General features: G+C 36.6%; 1 protein-coding gene across 7 annotated transcripts in view; it reads right to left on the reverse strand.

The window, feature by feature from the left end:
* The window catches only part of Jade3 (jade family PHD finger 3), a 139,877-nt gene that overhangs the window by 61,598 nt on the left and 54,033 nt on the right, over positions 1–24,246 (reverse strand). For all 7 annotated transcript variants that reach the window (XM_074063592.1, XM_074063590.1, XM_074063588.1 and 4 more), the window contains 2 exons: positions 10,341–10,397; positions 9,517–9,596 (listed from right to left, as the gene is read on the reverse strand). In XM_074063592.1, the coding sequence (XP_073919693.1) occupies positions 9,517–9,596; positions 10,341–10,386 (126 nt within the window). In that variant the 5' untranslated portion in view covers positions 10,387–10,397. The remainder of the gene's footprint in view (positions 1–9,516; positions 9,597–10,340; positions 10,398–24,246) is intronic.

Genomic DNA, 24,246 nt, shown 5'->3' on the forward strand with positions numbered 1-24,246 from the left:
GATGAAACCACTTTACAACACTTTGTTAAAAAAGAGTTACTATATGATCCAGCAATTCTATTCCTAGGTATATACACAAACAACTGAAAAAAAATATGCCCGCATAAAAACTTGCACATGGCCGGGCACTGGTGGCTCGGCTCACACCTGTAATTCTAGCTACTCAAGAGGCAGAGATCAAAAAGTCAGCTTGGGCAAATAGTTCATGACACTATCTTGAAAATACCCAGTGCAAAAATGGACTTGTGGAGTGGCTCAAGTGGTAGAACACCTGCCTAGCAAGTGTGAGGTCCAGAGTTCAAACCCCAATCCTACAAAAATAAAAAGTGGTAGAGCACTGGCCTAGCAAGTATGAGGCTCTAAATTCAGTCCTCAGTACCACCAACACCCCTCTCCCCTGCAAAAAACTCAAAGTTGCACATGAATGTTCACAGCAGAATTACTTATAATAGATAAAAATGTCAAAATGTCCATCAATTGATGAATGGATAAATAAAACATGGTATACAATGTAATATCATTTAGTCATAAAAATGAATGAGCTGCCGGGCACCGGTGGCTCATGTATGATCTCAGCTACTTGGGAGGCTGAGATCTGGAAGATCATGGTTTGCGGACAGCCTGAGCAAATAGCTTACAAGATCCCATCCCAAAAATAATCAGAGTAAAGATGGACTGGTGATGTGGCTCAAGTGGTAGAGCACCTGCTTTGCAAGTGCAAAGCCCTGAGTTCAAACCCCAGTCCCATTAAAAAAAAGAGGGAGAGAGAAGCCAGGTGCCAGTGGCTCACCCTTGTAATCCTAGCTACTCAGGAGGCAGACATCTGGAAGACTGTGATTTGAAGCCAGCCCGGGCAAATAGTTCATGAGACCCTATCTCTAAAAATCCCATCACCAAAAAGGGCTGGTGGTGGCTCAAGGTGTAGGTCCTGAGTTCAACCTTCAGTACTGCAGAGAGAGAGGGAGGGAGGGATGAAGGGAGGGAGGGAGAAAGACAGAGAGACAGAGATAGAGAGAGAGAGAGAGAGAGAGAGAGAATATATGAATGAGGTACTGATACATACTACAATATGTATGTAAGTGAAAATAGCCAGACAAAAAGATCACAAATTATATGATTCCATTTATAGGAAAAGTCCAGAATAGGCAAATTTGTAAGAGATGGAAAGTGGATCAGAGGTTGCCAGGGGCTGGGCAGCAACAGCTAATGGGTTAGTTAGGAGGATTCTTTTTGGGGTAATGAATGTGTTCAAAATTTAGATTTTGGTGATGGCTACACAACTATGAATATACTAAAATCCACTGACATACATTTTAAATAACTGAATTGTATGCTATGGGAATTATATTTCAGAAAGACGTTAAAATGTTTTGTTTTGTTCTTTAAAAGGGTAGTGATTTAAAAGATTATAGTGGATATAGTGGATACTGAGAGGCCTTGACCTCATTCTCACCCAGCCATAGGTAGGAGCTCATCCTCCTCAATGTAGTGTTAGCAGAGACTGGGTAGGTATCCTGGGCTGTCACCACTGCCCATTGGTAATGTAGTATTCCTTATTATTACCCCCATCTCCGTTATCAGTAGAGGTAACAAGGCGGGGATTCCTAAACTCACTAAATAGTTAACAAGACCCCCTGTTTCCTAAAGAGATAATCAGAGCTAAGATGGGAAGCCCAGGTATTCTACAACTGATGAAAAGAGACAACACCTTTTTATTTCCACTGGCTTAATTATTTCAGAGGCTCCCTAAAACAGAAGATTTAAGTAAGACTTGGTATCTCTTAACATGATATCAAAAAATTCTGGGGTACAACAGAAAAATCACTCATCATGCTAATAACTGGGAATGAGAAAAGACAATCAACAGACACTAATACGGAGATGACACAGATGTTAGAATTATCTGGCAAGGATTTTAACGTATCTGTGATAAAAATGATTCAATAAGAAATACTGATTAAAAGGAGGGGGATGGGGAGTTAAGAAAGTAATAGAAAGGGTGAATTTGGTCAAAGTACTTACATGCATGTATGGATATATTACAATAAAATCTCTTTGTACAATTAATTTACGTTAATAAAAAATATGCAAACACTATGAAACAAAAATAGAAAGTTTCAGCAAAGAAACAGAGACTATAAAGAACAATAAATAAATGGGAAATTTTAGAATGGAGTACAATAATTAAAATAACAAACTCTTGGGACAAGCTCAAAAAATGGAATTTAGAAAAGAACCAGAGTACAACAGAAATTACTCAGTCTGATAAGAACATACAATGGAAAAGAAAAGATCCCGAAGGACCTGTGGGAAAATAATAAAACATCTAACATTCATGCAATTTTAGTCCAAAAAAGGAAAGGAGAAATAGGTGGAGGTGAAAAAATATTTGAAGAAATAATGGCTAAAAATTTCTCAAACTTGACAGAAGATATAAATCTCAGATTCAGGAAGCTGCCCAAACTCCAAACAGTATTAATCAAAAGATATCCATGCTCTGGGACATCATAATCTAACTTTTGAAAATAAAAGAAAAAGAAAACTCTTGAAAGCAACTGGAAAAATAAATGACTAGTCACCTATAGTGGAACAACTATTTGAATGAGGTAAGATTTCTCATCAGAATATAGACCAGAAGAAGTAGCACAACATTTTTCAAAGGTTGAAAGAAAAATACTGCCAAACCAGAATTTCTTATCAAGCAAAAATATCCTCTGGGCTTGGAGGCTCAAGCCTCTAAGCCTTAGCTATGTGGGAGGCGGAGATTGGGAGGATCATGGTTTCAGGCCAGTCGTGGCAAGTAGAAGTTTGTGAGCCTCCCATCTCAACCAATGGCTGGGTACACTGACATGTGCCTGTCAATTCCAGTTGTGTGAGGAAGCACAAAGAAGAGGATCGTGGTCCTAGGGCTGGCAGAATGACTCAAGTGCCCTGAATTCAACCCCTAGTATCTATATCAAAATAAAATAACCTTTAGGAAAGAAGGTAAAATAAAGACTTTCTCAGATGAAGAAAAACAAAGAGAATTTATCATCAGCAAGGCTGCCCTAAAAGAATGCCTAAAGTAAGTTCTTTAAACAGAAAGAAAATGAACAAAAATGGAAAACTAGCTGGGTGCTGGTGACTCATGCCTATAATCCTAGTTACTCTGAAGTCAGAGATCAGGATTGTAATTCAAGGCGAGCCTGGGCAAATAGTTTGAGAGAACTTATCTTGAAAACACCCAACATAAAAAAGGATTGGTGGCATGGCTCAAGTGGTAGGGTGCCTGCCTAGCAAGCGTGAGGCCCTGTACCACCAAAAAAAGGAAAATTGGAACATTAGGAATAAAGAAAGCAGAAGAGTACAAATGCAGGTAAATGCAACAGACTATCTTCTAAAGTTTGGTGGTCTAATGTGGTTCTCAATTTATGCAGAGAAAATACTTAATATAATTATATCATAAAGGTGTGTGTGAGGGGTGGCAGATACATAGACATAAAAATGGCGGCAAGGTTTTTATATTTCTCTCAAAGTAGCAAAATATAAGAGCAGCCACTAAACTGTCATAGGTATATCAACATGAGATTAAAAAATTGTTCAAATCACCCACAGGAAGAAAGAAAACAAAATGGAGGAACAACAATGAACAGAGAGAACGAACAGTAAATAGTAAAATAGTAAAATGACAGACTTAATGTCAAACCATACCAAAAGTTATATTAAATGTAGTTTAAATATAGCAATTAGAAGACAGATTAATGCAACGTATTTAAAAAAAGATCAACTTTCTATGAGTAACATACTTCAAATATAATCAAAAGAGATCAAAAGTAGGATGGAAAAAATGTATCATGTAAACATGAATCAAAAGAAATCCAGAAACTATATTAATATTAAATAGTAGACTTCAGAGCAAATGAAATTACAAACACAAAGAAGGGCATTATATTATGATGAAAGGGTCAATTTACCAAGCAGATATCCTAAATACATAAGCATCTAAAAACCAGGCTTCAAAATACATAAGGCAAATGTGATAGAACTGGTAGGTGAATTATTACAATTACAACTGAAGACTTCTGGAGTGCTCTCTGAACAGCTGATAAAGCTATTAGGTGAAAAATCAGTGAGGATATAGAAGAACATGACCAACCAACAGGATCCCAAAATAGCAGAATACACATTCCTTTCAAGTGTCCATGGAACATTGACCAAGATAAACTATATCCTGGGCTATAAAACAACCCTTGACAAATGTAAAAGAACTACAATCACACAGACTGTTATCCTACAAAAATGGACTCTAATTAGAAATTAATAACAGAAAGACAACAGGAAAGTCTATAAGCATTTGGGAACGAAACAAAACACTTTAATAATCCATAGGACAAAGAAGTCTCCAGGGATATTAAAAAAAATTCTAAGATGAATGAAAATGAAAATAATCATCAAAATTAATGTGTGGGATACAGCTAAAATGGTGTTTAAAGGGAAATAGATAGCACTAAAATGCTTATATCAGGTAAGACGTATATAAATCAAACACAAGAATTACTTAATAGTTTGTGTTTGCAAGATCTAAATCATGGTAAGTTATCAAATTCCTAAAATTTTGGGGAGGGACAACATTTCTCCTCTTGCCATAACTGTTACTAATTATAATTGGGTAGTTTTTCTTTTTGTTAGCATATATTAATTGTATAAAGGGATTTCATTGTGATAGTTCCGTGTATGCATATAATGTATTTTGATTTGGGTAGGTTTTACATGTCTGTTAACTGGAAGAGTTTATTATTTCATTTTGAGCCAAAAGGGAGAAATATTTTTAAATATCAGAATTAGGTTAGCTTTGAATTTGTAATAAATTGGGACAGTAACAGATTTTCACAAATTATGTGTGCCTTGTTGCTAAACAGGTCAATTGTCTTTAAGTCTACTTGTCAAAGTTTCAGAATTTTTTTCTCTCAAAACAGCAATCTAAGTTAACTTGCTTGATTATTATCATAGGAATGCTTCCTGATGTTGCTTGAAACATTAACATACACACATTTATAGCAGTATTAGTCATTACAGTTGTACTTGTTTAAAACATCAAATTTGAGGAAACTATTAAAAAAGAAAAGTGAAACAATCTCAAATTAAGCACCAATCTCAAGAATCCAGAAAAGGAGCAAACCCAAATCAAGAAGAAAAATAATAAAAATAAGAACAGAAATCAATGGAATTGGAAAGATAAAAGTGGGCTGGAGGAGTGGCTCAGGTGGTAGAGTGCCTGCCTAGCAAGAGTGAGGCCCTGAATTCAAGCCCCAGTACTGAAAAAAAAAAGGACAAAAGTCATAGAGATGATCTCACTGATTTATGGAACAATTTCAAAACACAGTAAGTTATGCAGTATTGAATTATAACAAGGTATAAAGAAAAAAATATATGAGTCCATATTGATATAAAATAATTTACACAACTTTAAAGAAGACATAAATCTCCTTTACATAATATTATCAAATAATATATGTTAACTCTTTCCTTTAGGAAGTGAAGCTTAATCCCTGCCCAACATCATCCCTGGATCTGAGTAGGCCAGACTTAGTGACTTACTTTCAAAGAACAGAATAGGGGAAGGGAAAAATAGTGACTTTACAATGGGAAACATAAATGTTACCATAAACAAATAAGCTCCTTGATATAATGTAAGAAGAACACAGCATCTATTGTATTCTTCCCCCAAAACCTTAAATATAGTCTAGTCATAAGAAAAACATCAGACAAACATCAGAAAATTTTACAGGATACTTAACAGTACTCTTCAAGATTGTCAAGGTAATATAAAATAAGGAAAAACAGAAACTATCACACATCAAGGAAGACTGAGGAGACATGATAACTAAATGCAATGTGGTACCCCTGGACTGGATCTTAGAACAGAACGAGGACAATAGAAAAAAATGATGAATTCTGCTCCCCCACAAAAAAAGTTAAAAAAAAAGGCTGGCAGAGTGACTCAAGTGGTAGAGCACCTGCCTACCAAGTGTGAGGCCATGAGTTCAAACATCACTATGGCCAAAAAAAAAAAAAAAACCCTGATGAAATCCCAATAAAGTCTAGAGCTTAGTTAATAGTAATATACTGAATATACTTACTTTTAATTTTGACAAATATACCACAATAATGGAAGATGTTAACATTCAAGGAAAAGGAAAATGAATGTGGGACATATAGGCTCTTTCAGCTCCATCTTTGCAACTTTTCTGTAAACTTAAAATTATCACCACATTGGAAATTTATTTTAAAAAAGGCTACATCTAGGTGACTATTATTAATGTTTTAGACGACAAAAAAAGTTTTTCAGAAATAATGAGTAAAAGAAGGAAAGTAATTCAATTCCTCTAAGTATTCAAGACAAAAAGAAACTGACAAAGATGAACAATAAGAAACAAATAACTAGAGTTACTTTTAAAAACTGAATGTTTTATTATACCAGAGCTTGAATAGGTTGTAGTTAGAAGGCTAGACTAAAGTGGCCTTTCAAGAATTCATTCAACTCTAAGGCTATGAAACAAAATAAATGTAGTTTGATTTTGTTTCGGTCCTGTTTACCCACTCAAGGGCGTGATTTCCCTTTCTTAAGTGACCCTTAAAACAATTACTTAAACAAACGAGTACAGTAAGAACCTGGAAAACAAAAAATTGACAGAAAAGTGATCCTTTGCTGCTAGAAATTATAAGGTCATAAATGGACATTCTGACTAAAATAGCAAAATGTGATTATTATTTCAGTTTCAAGACCCAAATATGAAAAATTCATAATGAATCCACCTGACTGCTCCAAGAACCTCTGCCTTGCTCTTTTCCACCAAAGGTTCCTTCTATGTCCTCCTTCCAGCCTGGGTTCCTGCTTCAGTTCTATTCTAGGCACATGTTCTGTCTATTCTTGAGTTTTGCTTCACCCATTATGGAAATTTTGATTATAACACCTCATAAAAAAATAAAAAACCTGGTGCTGTCCCATATTTAACTGACAAAAGTTTCAACAAATGTTTAGTAAGTAATTATTGTACCCTACATGTGTCCAATGTATCCTAATTAATAAAAACAGGATTTACGGTGAAACAAAACTTGCTCTCCTCTTATTTCTATGACCCTGGACAAGTAGCTTCTTTAAGACTCATATTCATCACCTGCAAAAAGAACAGTACCTACTTTATAGTGCTATTGAGGGAATAAAAAAATAAGAACATATTATTTCTTCAATGTGACTCATCATAAAAATTACCTAGTCACTTTTTAAACTAGATTCCAAGAGCTTGGCATGGTACATGCCTTTGCAATCCCAGCTACTTGGGAGGTGAAGATTAGGAGGGTTGTGGTTTGAGGCTGGCCCTGGGAAAATGTGAGATCCTTTTTGAAAAATAACTCAAGTAAAAAGAGCTGGAGGTGTGGCTTGAGTGGTAGAAAGCTCTGAGTTCAGTACTGCCAACTCTCCCCCAAACAACAACAAAAAACCCAAAAAAACAAACGACAACCCCCCCCCGAACCCCACCATAAACAAACAAACTGATCTTTCCTTGGAAATAATAATTCACTAGTGCCACAGGGTGGGGGAAGAGTCTGAGAATTGCCCAGTTTTGGGAAACAATTAGATAATTAGATCAAACTTCAATAAATGGTAGCTATGAGAGGTAGGTTTTATAATATCCATATTATGCTGACAATACAAATTATTTTAGAGAGATGAAGTAAGTCAGCAAAGCAGAACATGGAATAGAGTTCTAATGCAAATGTAAATGCTAGTGCTGTCCTGCAAATATTACCAGGTTCAGTAACAGAATGCAAAATACAAATGAAAAATTGTTTCCAGCAGCCCAAGTTCCCCTATCCCTTACAATAAAAGACTGTTATTTACACTGACGGGAGGTAGATGGCCTCAAGATCCAAAGCCCTTGAGCTGTTTTATGTCTTAGAACTGGCTGTCCTCCTAAAGGAGGAGACCATTCTAGGATTTTTTTTTTTTTTTTGGTGGGACTGGGGTTTGAACTCAGGGCTTTGTGCTTGCAAAGCAGGAGCTCTACTGCTGGAGCCACACCTCCAGTCCTCTTTCTCATCATTCTGAAGTCAAAGCCTCCTCTGGATAGATGGGAAATTTCTTCCACTCCTGTTTATGTACATTACATTCTCTAAATTTTTTATGTATGAGACAGACACAAAGAAGTACACACTAGCATTCTACTGTGCTAGAAAGATCCCTGGCAGAATAAAATGAAAAGTGACATCTGAGAAAGGGAGAGATGCTCTTTGGTGGATATACTGGAAAAGTAACTCCGCCCAGTGAGTCACTCCCTTTCCATTAGAGTGGGGTGGAACCTATGGCTTGCTTCTAGCCAACAGAATATGACAAATGATGAGGCTGGGAGTGTAGCTCAATGGTAGAGCACTTGCCTAGCATAAGTAAGGCCCTGGGTTCAATCCCAAGAACCAGAAAAAAGTATGATGAATATGGCAAAATGGAATGGGATGCCATTTCCATGATTATATTAATGTTACATAAGACTCAATTTTAGCAGACTGGAGAAAACTCTCTACCTGCTGCCCTCTTATGATAGTTCTTACGGAAAAGGCCATATAGCAAGGAACTATAAGCAGCCTTTAGGAACTGAGTGGTTCTCTTCAAAAGCCAGCAGGAAAATAAGGACTTCAAGTCCTTCAGCTCCAAGGAGATGAATTCTGCCAGCAACCTCAATGAGCTTGGAAGTGAATTCTTCCCTAGTTCAGCCTCCAGATGAAGGCACATTCCAGTTAGCAGAGTCGTTATTATAGCCTTGAAAGATTCTGAACACAAAATCTAGTCATACCGACCCACAGAAACTGTGTGCTGCTTTAAGCCACTAATTTTTTGATATCTGTAATGCAGCAACAGATAATTAAATACATTCTCTTTTCCTTTATAAGCAAGGAAGTTGACTCACAGTAAAAGTGAGGACACACAGTGTCAATTTCTCATAATTTAATTACCACAGGAAAGTGTATAGAATCCACTAAGCCATTACCAAGTCCAAGTGCAATCCTGGTGCTTTGCTCTGTTCAGGGCAGAAAATGACTAGCCGCACAGAAGCGATCCATTTTTCCTGGGCCAGTAGTGCTCCAAAGGCTTTCAAGACCCAGTCCTTCCCTTCTCCATCTATAATTTCCTCACCTATCGCTTCCTATATTATCTTCCACCTGCTCTTTTCAGGCTGGAGGATCTCTGGATCCTTCCAGGTTCCTCAAGTCTGCTAACTTTGACTTCTTGTCGAGCGGAGGAATATTCCAAAGCCAGGCACTTGTCATCACCAAAATGAAATCACTGTAAAGATCACTATTTTCTTACAGGGGAAAGGAAATGAAATCTTTCTTTGAAAATAGACAAACTGATCAGAGAACAAGCCAATCCAGTGGCACATACGTTACTCTGTACATCTTCAGATTCTGGGTATTGTAGGTATGTAGGCAAGAGGTAAGCTACCTATTTTTGAAATCTAAAAGTTGAATATCTAATCTCACCTCAGCAGGTTTCTTGTGTTCTTTTGGAATATGTGACTTGCTTCTATACATTGGGCCAGAAGTAAAGGAAGTAGAAGGACCTGCAAAATATAATTAGGAAAATGATAGAGATGTATTACCCACTAACATAACTAAAAGTCATCCAAGAGAATTATGTAAGACATGATGGTATGACCACAGAGATCTTATACTACTAAAAAAAATGGTTAAACTATACCCAAGACAGGTTCACGATGGAGTTTAATGACATTTATAAGTGACTTCCCAGAGTACAAAGGTTTCAAACAATGTCAAGGCTGGGAAGATTCAATTTGGTGTAATCACACCTCATAATATTTTGGAATAACACAATTCATGTTTCACCTTGAGAAAAAGTATTTGCAAAAACGGAAAAACTAAAAAAATGTGGTGCAAGTAATCTATGTATCCTTCAGCACTTCCTCAAAGGCTGTTATTAAGGTCTTTTACAAATGATTAACCCATAATCAAACATTTAGTATCTCAGCTATAATTAGAACCAGGACCTACAGCTTATGCTCTCAGACTTTTTCACTTCTAGAAAGGCTCTATTAAAGCATTAATAGATTTTGCTCTTATTGTTTAGGTAAATGAAAAGTACAAACCAAAATTTTATATGCCATACAAAACCAATTTTTCCACCTATTTATCTCTCTCTAATGAAATTTAAATGAGTAAGAAAAATGAACCCTGAGCTTTCTTTCTCAGAAACATTTTTTACCCATTGAAGGAAGCCTGAAGTCAAAGAACAGATCGTAAAGGGGCATAGATACAGAAGTTACCAGCTGCCAGCTGGTTCTACTCACACTCGTCTGAACTGTCACTGCTGCTGAAAGGCCTATGGCGTTTCATCCTGAAGCATCCTGGGAAAGAGAACAACACTGAATAAACAGTCAACACACACTTGTCCCAGAGAGTAGTCAACACTGTCTCACAGACTCCAAAAGTAGCAGCAAGCAAATCACATGAAGCGAATGATTTCTGTCAAGAATATTCTCAAATGACCTAGAGTAATGAGAAAAGAATACTACCAAGTCCTATAATACAAAGTATATCAAAGATTAGACAAGGCCACACAGAGCCTAAGCCACAGAGGATAAGTAGGATAGTGCTAGCTAGAGTATCAGATTTGTTCACTGTGCAAAGGGGAGCAGCTGGGATTGTATTCAGTCAGAGATTCCAGTACAAGAAGAGGAAGAAAGGAAAAAGCAGTCACAGAGGCAGAGCTGTCAAAGGCCTAGGCTGAAAAGGCATGAAACAAGTCTGAAGAAAGAAAAGTGAAGCATGTCCCACGTTTAAGGAAACAACCACACAGCTTTTCTGCCTGCCCCTTCTCCCCCTTTCTCACTCCCAAATAAGTAGTCTAATCTAAAATTATAACTATAAGGAATATCATAGAAAGTCCCTATATTGTGAAGAGTATATGTTTTAGATCACAACCTCTTTTTTTTCTTGCTTCAGGGTCCACTATGTAGCCCATGCTGCAGCCTCCTAAGTGCTGGGATTACAAGTATGTGCTATCACACCCAGCTCTGGACTACAACTTGTAATGGCTCAAGTGTCCTTCCTTGAGTGTGGCCAATAATGGATTTAAAAGAGGTATCACACTTCTGGGAACACACCTATACTAGAGTGTAAGAAAAAAGGAAGACATAAACACTTCAAGTCACAAAGGAAGTACAGAAAATAAAAAGTAGAAAAGACAGTCACACAGTCAATGAGTGACATCCCTTTATATGTCACAACATAGAAAATGCTACTAGGCGCTATTATGTTCTACAAGGAATAAAGAACAGGGCTATTGCCTTTAGGCCAGTCACAATTTACTGAGGAGGTACCTATGGTACACACGTCTCCTCTACTCAATACTGAGGTACTCAGTAGAGTACTGAGTACTGATGTACTGAGGTACATACAAAGTCTCCTCTAATGAGGAGGCTACATACAATGGGCACTCCAACTAATTATGAGTAAGAGCATCACGTTGTATGTTAAGAGGCTTATAGAGTTCTCCTTCTGGCTTGACAGCTGTGAGGAGCTTTGTTGGACCCACTCCCCAGTGAAACTGGTGAAAGTTATTTCAATTAAAATAACAGCTAACCATTTAATGTCTGGGAAATGGCGTAAGGGCATAAAACAAATGAAGGAGCATTTATTCAAGAAAATCTACTAAATCTCAGTGAAGTGAGAATCTGTGGTATTTGAAAGTAGACATAGTCCCCCTCATCTCTCCTTCCAGCACAGATCTCATGACAGATTGATACAGACAAGAACATAGGGCTCCCTCTCCCCCAGATTCCAGACAGAAGCCTTTTTTCCTGGTAGGGACAGGACATCAGTATTTTTCATTCTGCCTTCAGTTAGCTGCTGCTGAGGCTAAGTTCCAGGTGAGTGTGGCTGAGAGGTAGAATACTGACATCTTGAATGCCTTGGCCCCAGCTTATGGGGCCAGGAGAGGCAAACCTAGGAGACCTGAGGCTGCCACTCAGTGGGAAGAACATTGTTCCCATCCCATGTATCAGAGCTGTAGCTCAGAGATTATTCCTAGACAGAAAGGCAAGCATACAAGAGAGGGCTCCAATTCTCCCTGCTCTCCCTGCAATGTAACGACTTGATTTGCAACTGAGTGTAGAGAAGTTCAAGCCTAGGCTGTCTAATATACTACAGCAAATCAGGGAAATAAGTCAGAAGAAGTCTCTCTCACTCTCTCTTCCTCTCTCTGCAGTTCTGGGAATCACACCGAGGTCTTGCACATGCTAAGCAAGCACTCTACCACTGAGCTACAGCCTCAGCCCCAGAAGAAATCTCAAACACTGACTTCAGGAACTATCTCTTCAAAGGAGCCCTAAGTTGATTGGATCAGTTTGTGTAGCAACTTACGCCCCAAGACACTATTAAAAACAACAGAATGATCAACCATCAATTAGTGGAGCCCCTAACCTGGATGTGGTTAGGTAAAGAAACAACTGTAGAGAGCCCTGTCAAAACCACTGTCATCACAAGGTGACTGTGGGGATATTTAAGATTGTGCCCTTGAGGAACAACATCAGAGGCTTTACACTGCAGGGTAGGGGTGGGAATTTAGTAAATAAACGTCAATGAGATAGTTGAGCCAGTTAAGAAATGGAAAGTATTAAAAAGAACCAAATGTTCTTACTTTTCAAATAGAGCTGAAAAGTAAGAAAACTGAGAATCCACTAGTCTCAAAAGTAGATTTAAACTGATAATTAGTTTAGTGAACATGAAGTACATCAAAAGATTATGCAAACTGAAGAACAGAGAAAAAAGTGGTCATGAAAAAGGAACAGAGACTCAAAGAAATGTGGGACACCATTAAGTGTAATGGGAGAACCAGGAAAGGAGAAAACATTAGAAAAACTTCCCAAACTCACTAAGTGTAAAGCTCTGAGTTCAAATCACAATACTGATACCAAAAAAGGAGAAAAAAAACCCCAAAGCTCCTAATTTACAAGAGACTCCCAAACAGCTGACTTCTCATCAGAAACAATGGAAGCCAGAATGCACTGGGATAACATATTTAAAGTGTTCTGTGGTGATGGTTACACACATCTGTCAATATATTAAAAATCACTGAATTGTAAACTGTATGGTATATGGATTATATCACAATAATGCAATTATAAAAATATAAAACCCTTCTCACCGAAAAGTAATGTGTAATTTAAAGTCACAATGAATGTAAAATTTTAAACAAAAATAAGGGCTGAGGCTTTTGGCTCAATGGTACAGTGCTTGCCCAGCATATACAAGGCCCTGGGTTCAATTCCCAGCACCACAAAACCCCCCAGAAATAAAAGTAATGTATTCTAAGTATTACTTATTGAATACACAAATTTACCTATAGGAGAACTTCATTTGTCTGCTATCATAGGAATATTCTACATATATAAACTTTCCAGATAAATATTATGCCCAAACATTTAAAATCCCATTACCCAGATGTGGTGACCATGCCTATAATTCCAGCTACTCTGGACATTGAGGTTGGGGGATTGCAAGTTTGAGGCCAGCCTGGGATACATAGTGAGACACTGTCTCAAAAAATAAAACAAAAATAAGATCCTAATTATTGTTAATGAGAACTTTCATCTTATAGCTTTATATATTAGTTTTCTAATGTTGCAGAAATAAACTGTCACAAACTCAGTGGCTTAAAACTACAACAAATTTATTCTTACAGTTTAGCATGTCAAAAGTTTGGTCTGGTCACACTGGACTAAAATTAAAATGGTAGCAGAGCTGTGCCTCTTTCTGGAGGCTCTAGGTAAAAATCCATTTCATTGTCTAATCCAGTTTCTAGAGGACATTCATACTCCCTGGATCCTGGCCATCTTCCTCCACCTTCAAAGCCAGCAAAACTGGACTTCTTATGATCCTGCCTCTTCCATCCCATCTAATTCTCTGACTCTTCTCTTCTGCTTCCTTCTTTCACTTTTATGGACCCTTAAGATTACATCGGGCCCACCCAGATAATCTAGGATAATGTCCTTATTTTAAACTCAGCTAATTAGAAGTCTTAATTCTCCTTTGCCATGCAATCTAACACATTCATAGTTTGCAGAGATTAGGACATGGACATCTTTGGGGACTCATTAGTCTGCTTACCATAACCCAATACATTTTTGCCTTATTAAAAGTGAGCATCCTCCCACATAAACATGCCCAACCTATTCTGACAAAAAGTATTAAAAAAATTCAATGGAAAAAAGGCAGTTTTTTCAACATACAGTGCTGGGACAGTATTACCTATTGGAAAAAAAAATCAAAGTCTCACGTTATACAGAATTTAACTCAAGATGGATCACAGACTTAAGTATAAAATGAAAAACCTAGATCTTGAGATCTAGGACTAAGCAAAGAATTCCAAATCATTCTTTATCAAAGAAAAAGTTGCCTTCACCAAAATTAAAAACTTTGGTTCTAAGAAAGACCTTGTTAAGCAGATGCAAAAGACTGGGTATGGTGCCACAGGCCTATAATCCCAACACTTGGGAGGCCAAGGCAAGAGGATCATGATTTTTGAGGCCAGCCTGGGCCATATACATGGTGAGACCCTGTCTCAATAAAAAGAAAAAAAGATGAAAAACTAGCTAAGTGTAGCGGCATATGCCTGTAGTCCCAGCTACTTGGGAGGCTAGGTAGGAAGATCATTTGATAACACAAGTTTGAGACTAGCTTGAGTACCTAAGTGAGACCGTCTCAAGAAAAGAAAACAGATGCAAAAGGAAACTACAGAATGAGAGAAAATATCACACATATTACACATATGTAATATTTATCATAAAACACATATGACAATGGACATACATTCAAAATATTTAAAGAACTCATAAAACTCAACAGTAAGGAAGCAAATAACCTAATTAGAACAGATATTTCAACAAAAAAGAACATAAATGGCAAATGAGCACATGAGAAGATATTCATTAGTCATTAGGGAAATGCAAATTAAAATCACATTAGAACTGCTGAAATAAAAAAATGTGAAAATATAAAATGCTAGAGAAGATGTACAGAAACTATTGCTAGTAGAAATGTAAAACAATACAGCTACTCTAGAAAATATTTTGGTCATTTCTTAAAAAAATTAAATATGCAACTACCATACAACCAGCAGCTACATACCTGGGTATTTATCCCGGAGAAATGAAGATTTATGTTCACAAGTATTTATAGCACCTTTTATGCATATAGCCTCTACCTGGAAACAACTGAGATGTCTTTCAACAGATGAACAGCTAAACAATCTGTGGCACATTCATCCTATAGAATACCACATAGTACTAAAAGGAACAAAGTACTGACACATGAAATGTCATATAAAGCAAATGCAAAACATGTTAAAAACACTTAGCAGCTGGGTGTGGTGGCATATACCTGTAACTTCAGTACTTGGGATTCAAGGGCAGAAGGTTCATGAGTTCAAGGCTAGCTTGAGCTACATAATGCGACCCTGTCTCAAAATACCAAGGGCTGGGGAGTAGCTTTAGTGATATAGCATTTGCCTAGAATGTGCAAAGCCCTAGTTTTTGTCCCCAGCATTCTGAAAAAAAAAACACTTAGCAAAAACATGCTTAGTGAAAGAAGTTATATATATAAAACCACCTATTATATGATCCCATTTATATGAAATGTTCACAATAGGCAATACTATAGAGACAGAAAGTCGAATAGTGGCTGCCTAGGAGTAGGGGAAAGAATGAGGACTGACTGCAAATGGTGTAAGTCTTCTTTTTGGGGTGCTAGAAATATTCTAAAATTGGATAGTGGTCATGGTTGCACAACTCTGTAAATGTACTAAATCCCACAGAATTGTACACTTGAAGTGGATGAATTTTGTAGTATGTAAATGATTCCTCAATAAAGCTAAGAAAACCTTTAAAATTATTTTAACATTTTACCAATGAGAACTGTTTAGTTGGTGTCAAGAATAGCAATGGAAAAAAATTATGTGTACTGAACACAACCTCCAAATGGATGACTCATGATGGACTGAAATCTTAATTTTCCAAACCTCTCAGTGAAAAAGGCCAAATAAGTGTGGACTCTCTCTCCTAACCTCCCTGAGAGTTTCAGGAGACCTAAGACTTAAGAGATGGATACTCCTCTCATCTGAAGTTCTGGGTTTATGAACTTCAGATAAAAGTATCTCCATTTTCTATAATACTCTTTTTTAAAAAATTATTCATTTACTCATATATGCATACATTGTTTGGGTCATTTCTCCCCTCGTCCCCCTCCCCCCTTTCAGTTCCAGGCAGGTCCTGTTCTGCCCTTATCACTAATTTTGTTGAAGAAAAGACACAAGCTAACTGAAAGAGTTATCAAACTATTCATGATGGGGGATTTTTAAGAATCTGCAAAATTTGATGTTCTTTAAACTATTGCAGTAACAACCATTTTAAAAATCATAGATGGCAAGAAGAAACCTTGTATTATCAATACAGAACCTAGGAAGCAGATTTCTTAATACCAGTAACACCAGTCCCAGGAAATAAGAAACCGAGTTGTCAATGATTTCTAGGAAAGAAAACAAAGCAAGCTCATTTCCAGGTCGAGGTGTTAAAGTCCTTTGATCTGTCTATTTTTGTGACACTACTGCTGTTTTAATTACTGTAACAAAATGACAGAAAATGGTAGCTGTCAGCAGGATGATTCTTTGATGGTAAATCTCTATTGTTTCAAATTACAACAGTTCTATACATAGCAGCAGCAGCAAGTTTACAGATGAAGAAATTGGGCTCAGAAACATTTACAGTCACATGTTGGAGTGCAGGGCCGAGCTGGCAGGTATATTGGCAAGGAGCATTTCAAGTTGACCCTGAAACCTGAGACAGCCTGGAGGGATGACAGCAGGATTTTGCCCCTTCTAAGCCCAGCCTCCCTTCAGCGTGGCCTGCAAAGCCCACAGTGTTCTGGTTCCAATCCATCAGGCCTCATCAGCTGCTGCTTCTCTCTCCTTCAATCATCCTGAACGTGATTCTGTCAATCACCTTAATTCATACTTCCCGACCTCGGGAAGCTCTCTTACTTCAGTCTACTATTTCCCCCATTTACTCTGACAAGTCCATTTCCACCTAATACAGTCTTACTCATTTCTTACATCTCCTCAATAAAGTTCCCCAGACACCTCTCCCCTGGTTTCTAAGATAGTCTCTGTATAAGCAAAGGCACTTCATTTGTGCTATAAATATTCCAGCACAGGCATAGTTGTGCCCCTAGACCATAAGCATCTTAAAAGCAGGGGCTATATCACATTCATCTCTTACCTGCCAGCTCTGAGCACAGTATACTGTATAAAGTAAACATGCAAAAGAGTAATAGATACTGGGGTGCTCCACTTAGATCACCTTTACCCAGCTAGTACATTCAGCTCCTAGCTACTGCTTATTGGCTTCTAAGGGCTCAAAGCTTCCCTTCTTCTCAAGAACTGTGTTTTATACTCTGCCAATCTCTCTCCTAGGGGCACTTAGTAGCCAATAACTGCTCCATTCCCTTCCCACCAGGCTATGGCTAGATTTTCCTAAGACCACATATATGCTTAACTAGGATCCTTCCTTTTCCCTACCCTGCTACCCTCTCATTCTTACAGATTTCTAGTCAATAGATCTGAATATTGTTTTGGGTTCTGCTTCTAGGCACCCTTACTTAAGACAACATATGAACCTACAGTAATTGGTACATTTAAAAATTTACTGTATAAACCAGATGTGGTGGTACAAAACTAGCAGGAGGATTATGAGTTTGAGGCCAGCCTGAGCTACATAGCAAGACCCAGTCTCAAAAAAAATTATCATATAAGATGAGTAAGTCCTAGAGATCTACTGTACAGCACAGTGCCTATAATTAACAATACTATGTTGTATGTTTAAAATTTTGCTAAGAAGCTAGGTCTATGTTGTGTTCTTACCACAAAATAATAAGAGAGCAGAAGGAAACTTTCGGAGGTGATAGATAAGTATATGGCATAGAAATGTTATAATGATTTCACAGGTTATATTTATCTCCAAACTCATCAAGTTATATACCTGAACTATGTATAGCTTTTCCGACATAAAAATAAAAAAAAATATTAAAGTCCTATAGAAGGAGTAGTCCTCTCTAGTGGCCCAGGTGGACCTCTAAGTCACAACAACACAGGGACTGAGCATGATGCTCGATGACACACAGAAAGCATACGCTGCCACAGACAAACTGTCTTCTGTGATATCCCTGTCGCAAATGACCATTTAAGAATTGGAAGGGAAAAGGCCTGATAAAGTCTTTGATTATGAAAGTAACTACTTAGAAAAAAGAGGAATAAAGACTATAAAAGATGATAGAAAACATATAAATTGTTTTTATTAATATCATCAAAAAATTACCTCAGAATAAAGTGTTTTGTTAAGCAAAAGTATAAACAGATATAGCGCAGTTTTTAGTAGAAATAATAGTAAAGTTAATTGGGAAAGAAATTTATTATAACAGGATAAAAGTGTGGAGAAATGCAAAAAAGAAACATTTCTTGCCCCCATGCAGGAAATGGGAATAGAGACTCTTATAGTGCAGTTTTGAAGTAATTCAATGTGATATGTCTCAATGTCTTACATTTGGGTGGATTACTTAGCTGTTTATTTTCTAGCCCTTCTTCTGTACCCACAGACTTTATAAGTGCATTATTTTCTTCCTCATCTACAACAATGATTATTCCTTTGTTTTGGCAGAAATACATGTGCACCAGATTTCATCTTGCACCCTTGAAAACAGTGATTTGATAACAGTTTTCATATATCTTACTATAATGATCAACAGCATACTGACTTATTTTAATAGTGACTGAAAGCTAGGTAAAATACAAATGTATTGCTAGGGAAATATGATCCTTTTAAAGAGCACTGGGACCAAGAAAGGAACCTGTGGTTTGGTGGCTACTTAACTTCCAATTAATATTCCCATGGAAGTGCACACAGGCAAGGGAAAGGAAAAGTGATTGTTGAAACAGTCCTTTCGTTCCTTACTATACACCCATGAGACATACTTCTGAAATGCATGATCAGTGCACGGACCCCCAATAGTCACTGTCCCTTGTAGGCCCATTCAGCAGCGTCTCTACTTTATAAACACACTCATACCCTTTAACCCAGGAATTATACTCCCAACATTAATATTTGAAAAACAATTCCAAACACAGAAAATTATTTATGAGCAAAAATGTTCATTAAGATTCCATAATAAAAATAATGAAACTTAGCTATCACACAAAAGAGGAATAATTAAAGTACACTAATATTACAATATTTCATGTAATCATTTAAACACTGCATATGGGAAAACATTTATGCTAAAATGTTAAATGGAAAAATAGTATAAAATTGGTTTAAAAGAGAAATTATATTTATGAAATAAAATATACAGAAAATAAATGAAGGCTATGATCCAATTTATTAGTATTAGTTGCATTGGAGTGGTGGATTTCTGCGTGATAAAAATACTCTTTCCAATTTTTTCCATTCTCCATATTTTTACAATGCACATATAGGGAATTTACAATAGGAAAAAATACCTTTAGCATTTCAAGCTATCTATCCCCATGCCACCCCCAAATGATAGAGCTGACCTGAAACACTGAAACTTTCTGTCACTGTCATTCAACATGGACATTAATCAGAGCTGGAAAAAAATCCAGAAAGGTACAACACAATTGACTGGATAAAGAAATCTCTATATCATAAAGATAGTCTAAAAATCACAAACTTTGTAGTTAGGAAAAGCCAAAGATCTAAGCAGTAGTTCTCAACTGAAGGCTATTTTGGCCCCTAACTCCCTAGGAGACATTCAGCAATATATTGGGAGACATTTATTGGTTGGAATGATAACTACTGTTGCTGGCATCTAGGGGTAGAGGCCATGTGGGATACTGCTAAAGATCTTACAAGGCACAAGATAGTCCTTTACAATGCATAGACTTATCTGGACCAAAATGTCAACAGTGTCAAAGTTGAGAAATTATATTCTGAAGGGATGAAACAAAAATGGATAAGCATCAAGAAGAGTATAGAAATGACGGACTTGTAATTATTCACCCAATCACAGAACTAAGTAACCAAGGAGCACTGCCTGAAACTTAAAGGCAAAGTTTTATCAAAAGGAAAACAGGATCTTCAGCAATGCTTAGGAAACTTACAGAACTTATCAGCTCAAGAAGTGGAACAGAATGAAAATGTAAACAGTTTCAAGAGGACCAAGATAAAACCAGGGAGAATAAATCCATGGTATTTCAAGAGAATAACCCTTGATGGTTACTTCTTTAAAAGTAACCCTTAAGTAAAAAAGCATCTGAAAGTCCTGCTCCTTCAGGCTTTCAAGAAAATGTCCTTCAGAGCCATTATCAGAGACAGTCATTTGAGTTAGGCTGCTGGTTAGACCAGATCAGCAGATGTTTTATATCCTTAAGGGTCAATTCCTGCTCATGTGGGCAAAGAGCCTTCCAAAGTATTACTTAAACAGAAGTCCTGAGTGCTATAAATGTGTCTCTTGAGCTGATTACCTCCATTTTGGGGTAAGTAATACTAATGTCACTCTATTACTGCTTCAATGTCATGGAAACAAAGCCCTTTCCTTTCAGTCTTTATATTGCATATTCTTAATTTTTTACCATATATCAGTAGCCTAGAGATTAAAGCCATAAACATCTACCTAGAAACAGAACAAACAAAAAAAAAATCAGAAAAAAAGAACATAGCTTATGTATTTTATTGCTTCTCCTCACCCCAACAAATTTTTGTCTAAATAAGAGGAACTTTTGTGTACTTTCTAAATGACCATCTTCATCTTAGCATTTTTAAATTATAAGAAATTTAGACACATCATATGACTCATGAGTCCCCTGTGACCAGATGAGGTTCTGGAAGTCTACTCTTTTATAAAACCCTCAAAAAGGAAAGAAGAAAACACAAATTTGCCTAGGTAGATTCCTGTCACGGAGACAAATACTTTTCTGTTAACCAACATAGAAACTTATTCCTGCAGGCTTACCATCTTTAATATATAGACTTGTTAACAAACTATTTGGGAATTTCAAACCCTCTGAGTAGAAATCACTTTCATAAGAAGGCCATATTGGGAAGTGAGTCTAAATCAGAGGTCAGCAAACATTTCCTATTTATTTATTTAATTTTATCTTTTAATTGTGCTGAGTGGGGGTACATTGTGGCATTTACAAAAGTTCTTACAATATATCAAATATATCATACTTGAATTCATCCCTTTCATCTTTCTCCTCCCATTCCTAGAGTAGTTTCAACAGATACAATTTTTTCATTTACACACATGTGTACACAGTATGTACACCATATTCACCCTCCTTCACCATTTCCCCACCTCTTCCCCCTCCCACTGGTATCCCTCCCCGCCCCCCCGCAAGACCTGTTCCACCCTCTTCTCCTCCAATTTTGTATATGAAAAAAGAAGAAGAAAAAAAATGACATTTTTGCTTATTTAAGATAGCTACACAGGGAGTTTCCTTGTGGCACTTCTATGTATGTATGTATTGTATCCCAAATTGGTTCATTTCTTCTATTTTTCTTTTTACTTTAGTCACCTTCTTATGGTGATTTCAACAGGTTCAAAAATTCTATATTCATTCTTGTATAGAGAGTACATCAATCATATTTACCTTCTTAACATCCTTCTTTTACCCTCCTCTTCTCATATGTGATCTCCCCTTAGTGTGACCTGTTTTTCATAGTAATGCTGTATTTGTATTAGGTCTGTATTTCACATATGAGAGAAACCATGCAGCTTTTGGCGTTTTGAACCTGGCTAACTTCACTTAAGATGATGTTTTCTAGTTACATCCATTTACTTGCAAATGACCAAATTTCATTCTTCTTTGTGGCTGAATAAAATTCCATGTATGTAAATACCACATTTTCTATAAAGGACCAGGGAAAGAAATATATTTGGCTTTGGGGCCATATGATCTCTGTTGCAAATAATCAAATCTGCCATTGTTTAACATGGCATTGTTTAAATAAAAGTTCATTATATTTATATTCAAGCTTCATATAATTTTTCTGTTATGAAATATTATTCTACCCTTATTTTTCAACCATTAAGAATACATATATCATTCTATATGGCTCATAGAACATACCAAAACAAGTGACAAACTAGATTTGGTTCACAGACCAATGCTCTAACCTACAAGAAACCTTTCTGCTAATAAAAGAAATACTGAAAACTGTAAGTATAAAACTGAAATACCACACTCTTAACACTCTCAATTTCCATTCCCATCTCCAATCTCTCAACCTTATTGGAAAGATTTAGCCTGGGTGGTCTATTCTGTAATGTATCTTGACAGATTTTAATGGTTCTAGCTCTTTCTAAATTAAAATCTGCTTTATGTCTTTTGAGGGAAAAATTCCAAATTCTGATAGCTTTTTAAAAATTGGCAGTATATTTTCTTTTTAATGTATGTATATATGTTAAAAATTTAACTACCTAGGTAAATAAGTAGGCTTGTCATTATATATATTCATATATATAACAAAAAATATATCACATAAATCCCTTTAAGATAAAATAACATTTGCAGAGAAGGCTTCTTAAAAAAAAATCATTAAGGATGACTAATATATAGTTCTTTTCCAGATAGAAATTCAAGACAATTTTAAAAAACGCTTCCTATTATCTTCTGCTGAGTTGCTTACTCCTTTGAAATTTTTACCCATTATGTACCCATGTACCCCTAAAACATTTACAATAACATCTACCTGATTAAAAGTAATTATCAAAATAATTAAATGAGGAAAATAATGTTCATCCTAGGCTTTAATAACAATAACAGGCATATAAATCCTTACATATAAGGTCAAACATGCAGAAACACTCCCAAGCTTACTGAGCAAAGTTCAAATCCACCACACGTCAACTAGTAATACAGTGCTAATAGAACAGAAACTGCACTAGCCACCAGAAAGGGGACAAAGAAACCCTGGCAGCCAAGGTTACAGGACCAGGTGCACTAGACACATTGTCACTAAGGCTTGGGTGATCACAGCCTAAAAACTGGTAACCAATGATGTGTGATAAACTGAATCACAGTGGGGTTTCAATCAAGGCAGGTGTGGGTGAGAAGTGAAGGAGAGTTGCTGTTAAATGTTCATCTCTGGTCAGAGCGATGCCCATAGCAAAGCAGCAGACAGACACTGAAGTTAAAATATAAGTCAGTACTGACTTTAAGGACATCAAAAATGAGGGTTGAAAGGGTGGTAAATAAAAAGGTCTGAGAGACAGATACTAATATCGGGTTAAATCTTCAGAAAATGTATTTTGCCTCCTCAGTAGAGGGTCTCAGATCCTATTACATATTAGAATCACCTGAAGAGCTTGTAAAAATCCCAAAGCCCAAAATGCACCCATTACCAATTAAGCCAGAAACTTTTTCTTTCAATGAATTAACTTTTGGATTGTTTTGCTGTTTTAAATTAGTGACTTCTGCTCTTTTCTTTAATATTTCCTTCCTATGCTTTTTTCCAGTTTATTTTGCTCTTCTCTTTCTAGTATCTTGAGCTCTGATTATTCATTTGAGACCTTCATCTTTGCCTCATATAAGCATTTAGTGCTATGAATTTCACTTTCAGCACTGATTTAAGTTACATACCACACATTTTGGTATTTTGTTTTTTCATTTATATTCAGGTTAATTTTTTTTTCGAATACCGTCTTGCAGCCAGCCCAAAGTTGGCTTCAACTTGCATTCCTCTTGCCTCTGCTTCCTGAGTACAGAGATTATAGGCATGCACCGCCATGTCCACCTCCCAGATTTTTTGATTGGTGTTTGCATAGTATGTCTTTTTCCACTCATTTACTTTAAAACTCCCAATATCATTACATGTAATTAGAACAGGATGAAATGGGTCTACTTCATTCTGTCTGGAATAGGAAGTTTGCTTCTTGTACTACTATTCCAACTTGTGTCTACATTTATTATCTCAAAATCTCTTACCTCAAAATTTTTAAAAATTATCCAAAATAAAAAATTGCTAAAAAAGCAAGCCTATGGAAAAAGCAAAGCTTATTCATGCTCTGAACACATCTGGAAAGTATTAATTTGAAAAAGGAAATGAATCAGCTTATGGTCTTAAGCTTTCTGCACTCTCCCAGAGCACGGAAACAAACAGGCAAAGAAACAGGTAAAACCTGAAG

This window comes from Castor canadensis, chromosome X (assembly GCF_047511655.1).
Source record: "Castor canadensis chromosome X, mCasCan1.hap1v2, whole genome shotgun sequence".
NCBI lineage: Eukaryota > Metazoa > Chordata > Mammalia > Rodentia > Castoridae > Castor > Castor canadensis.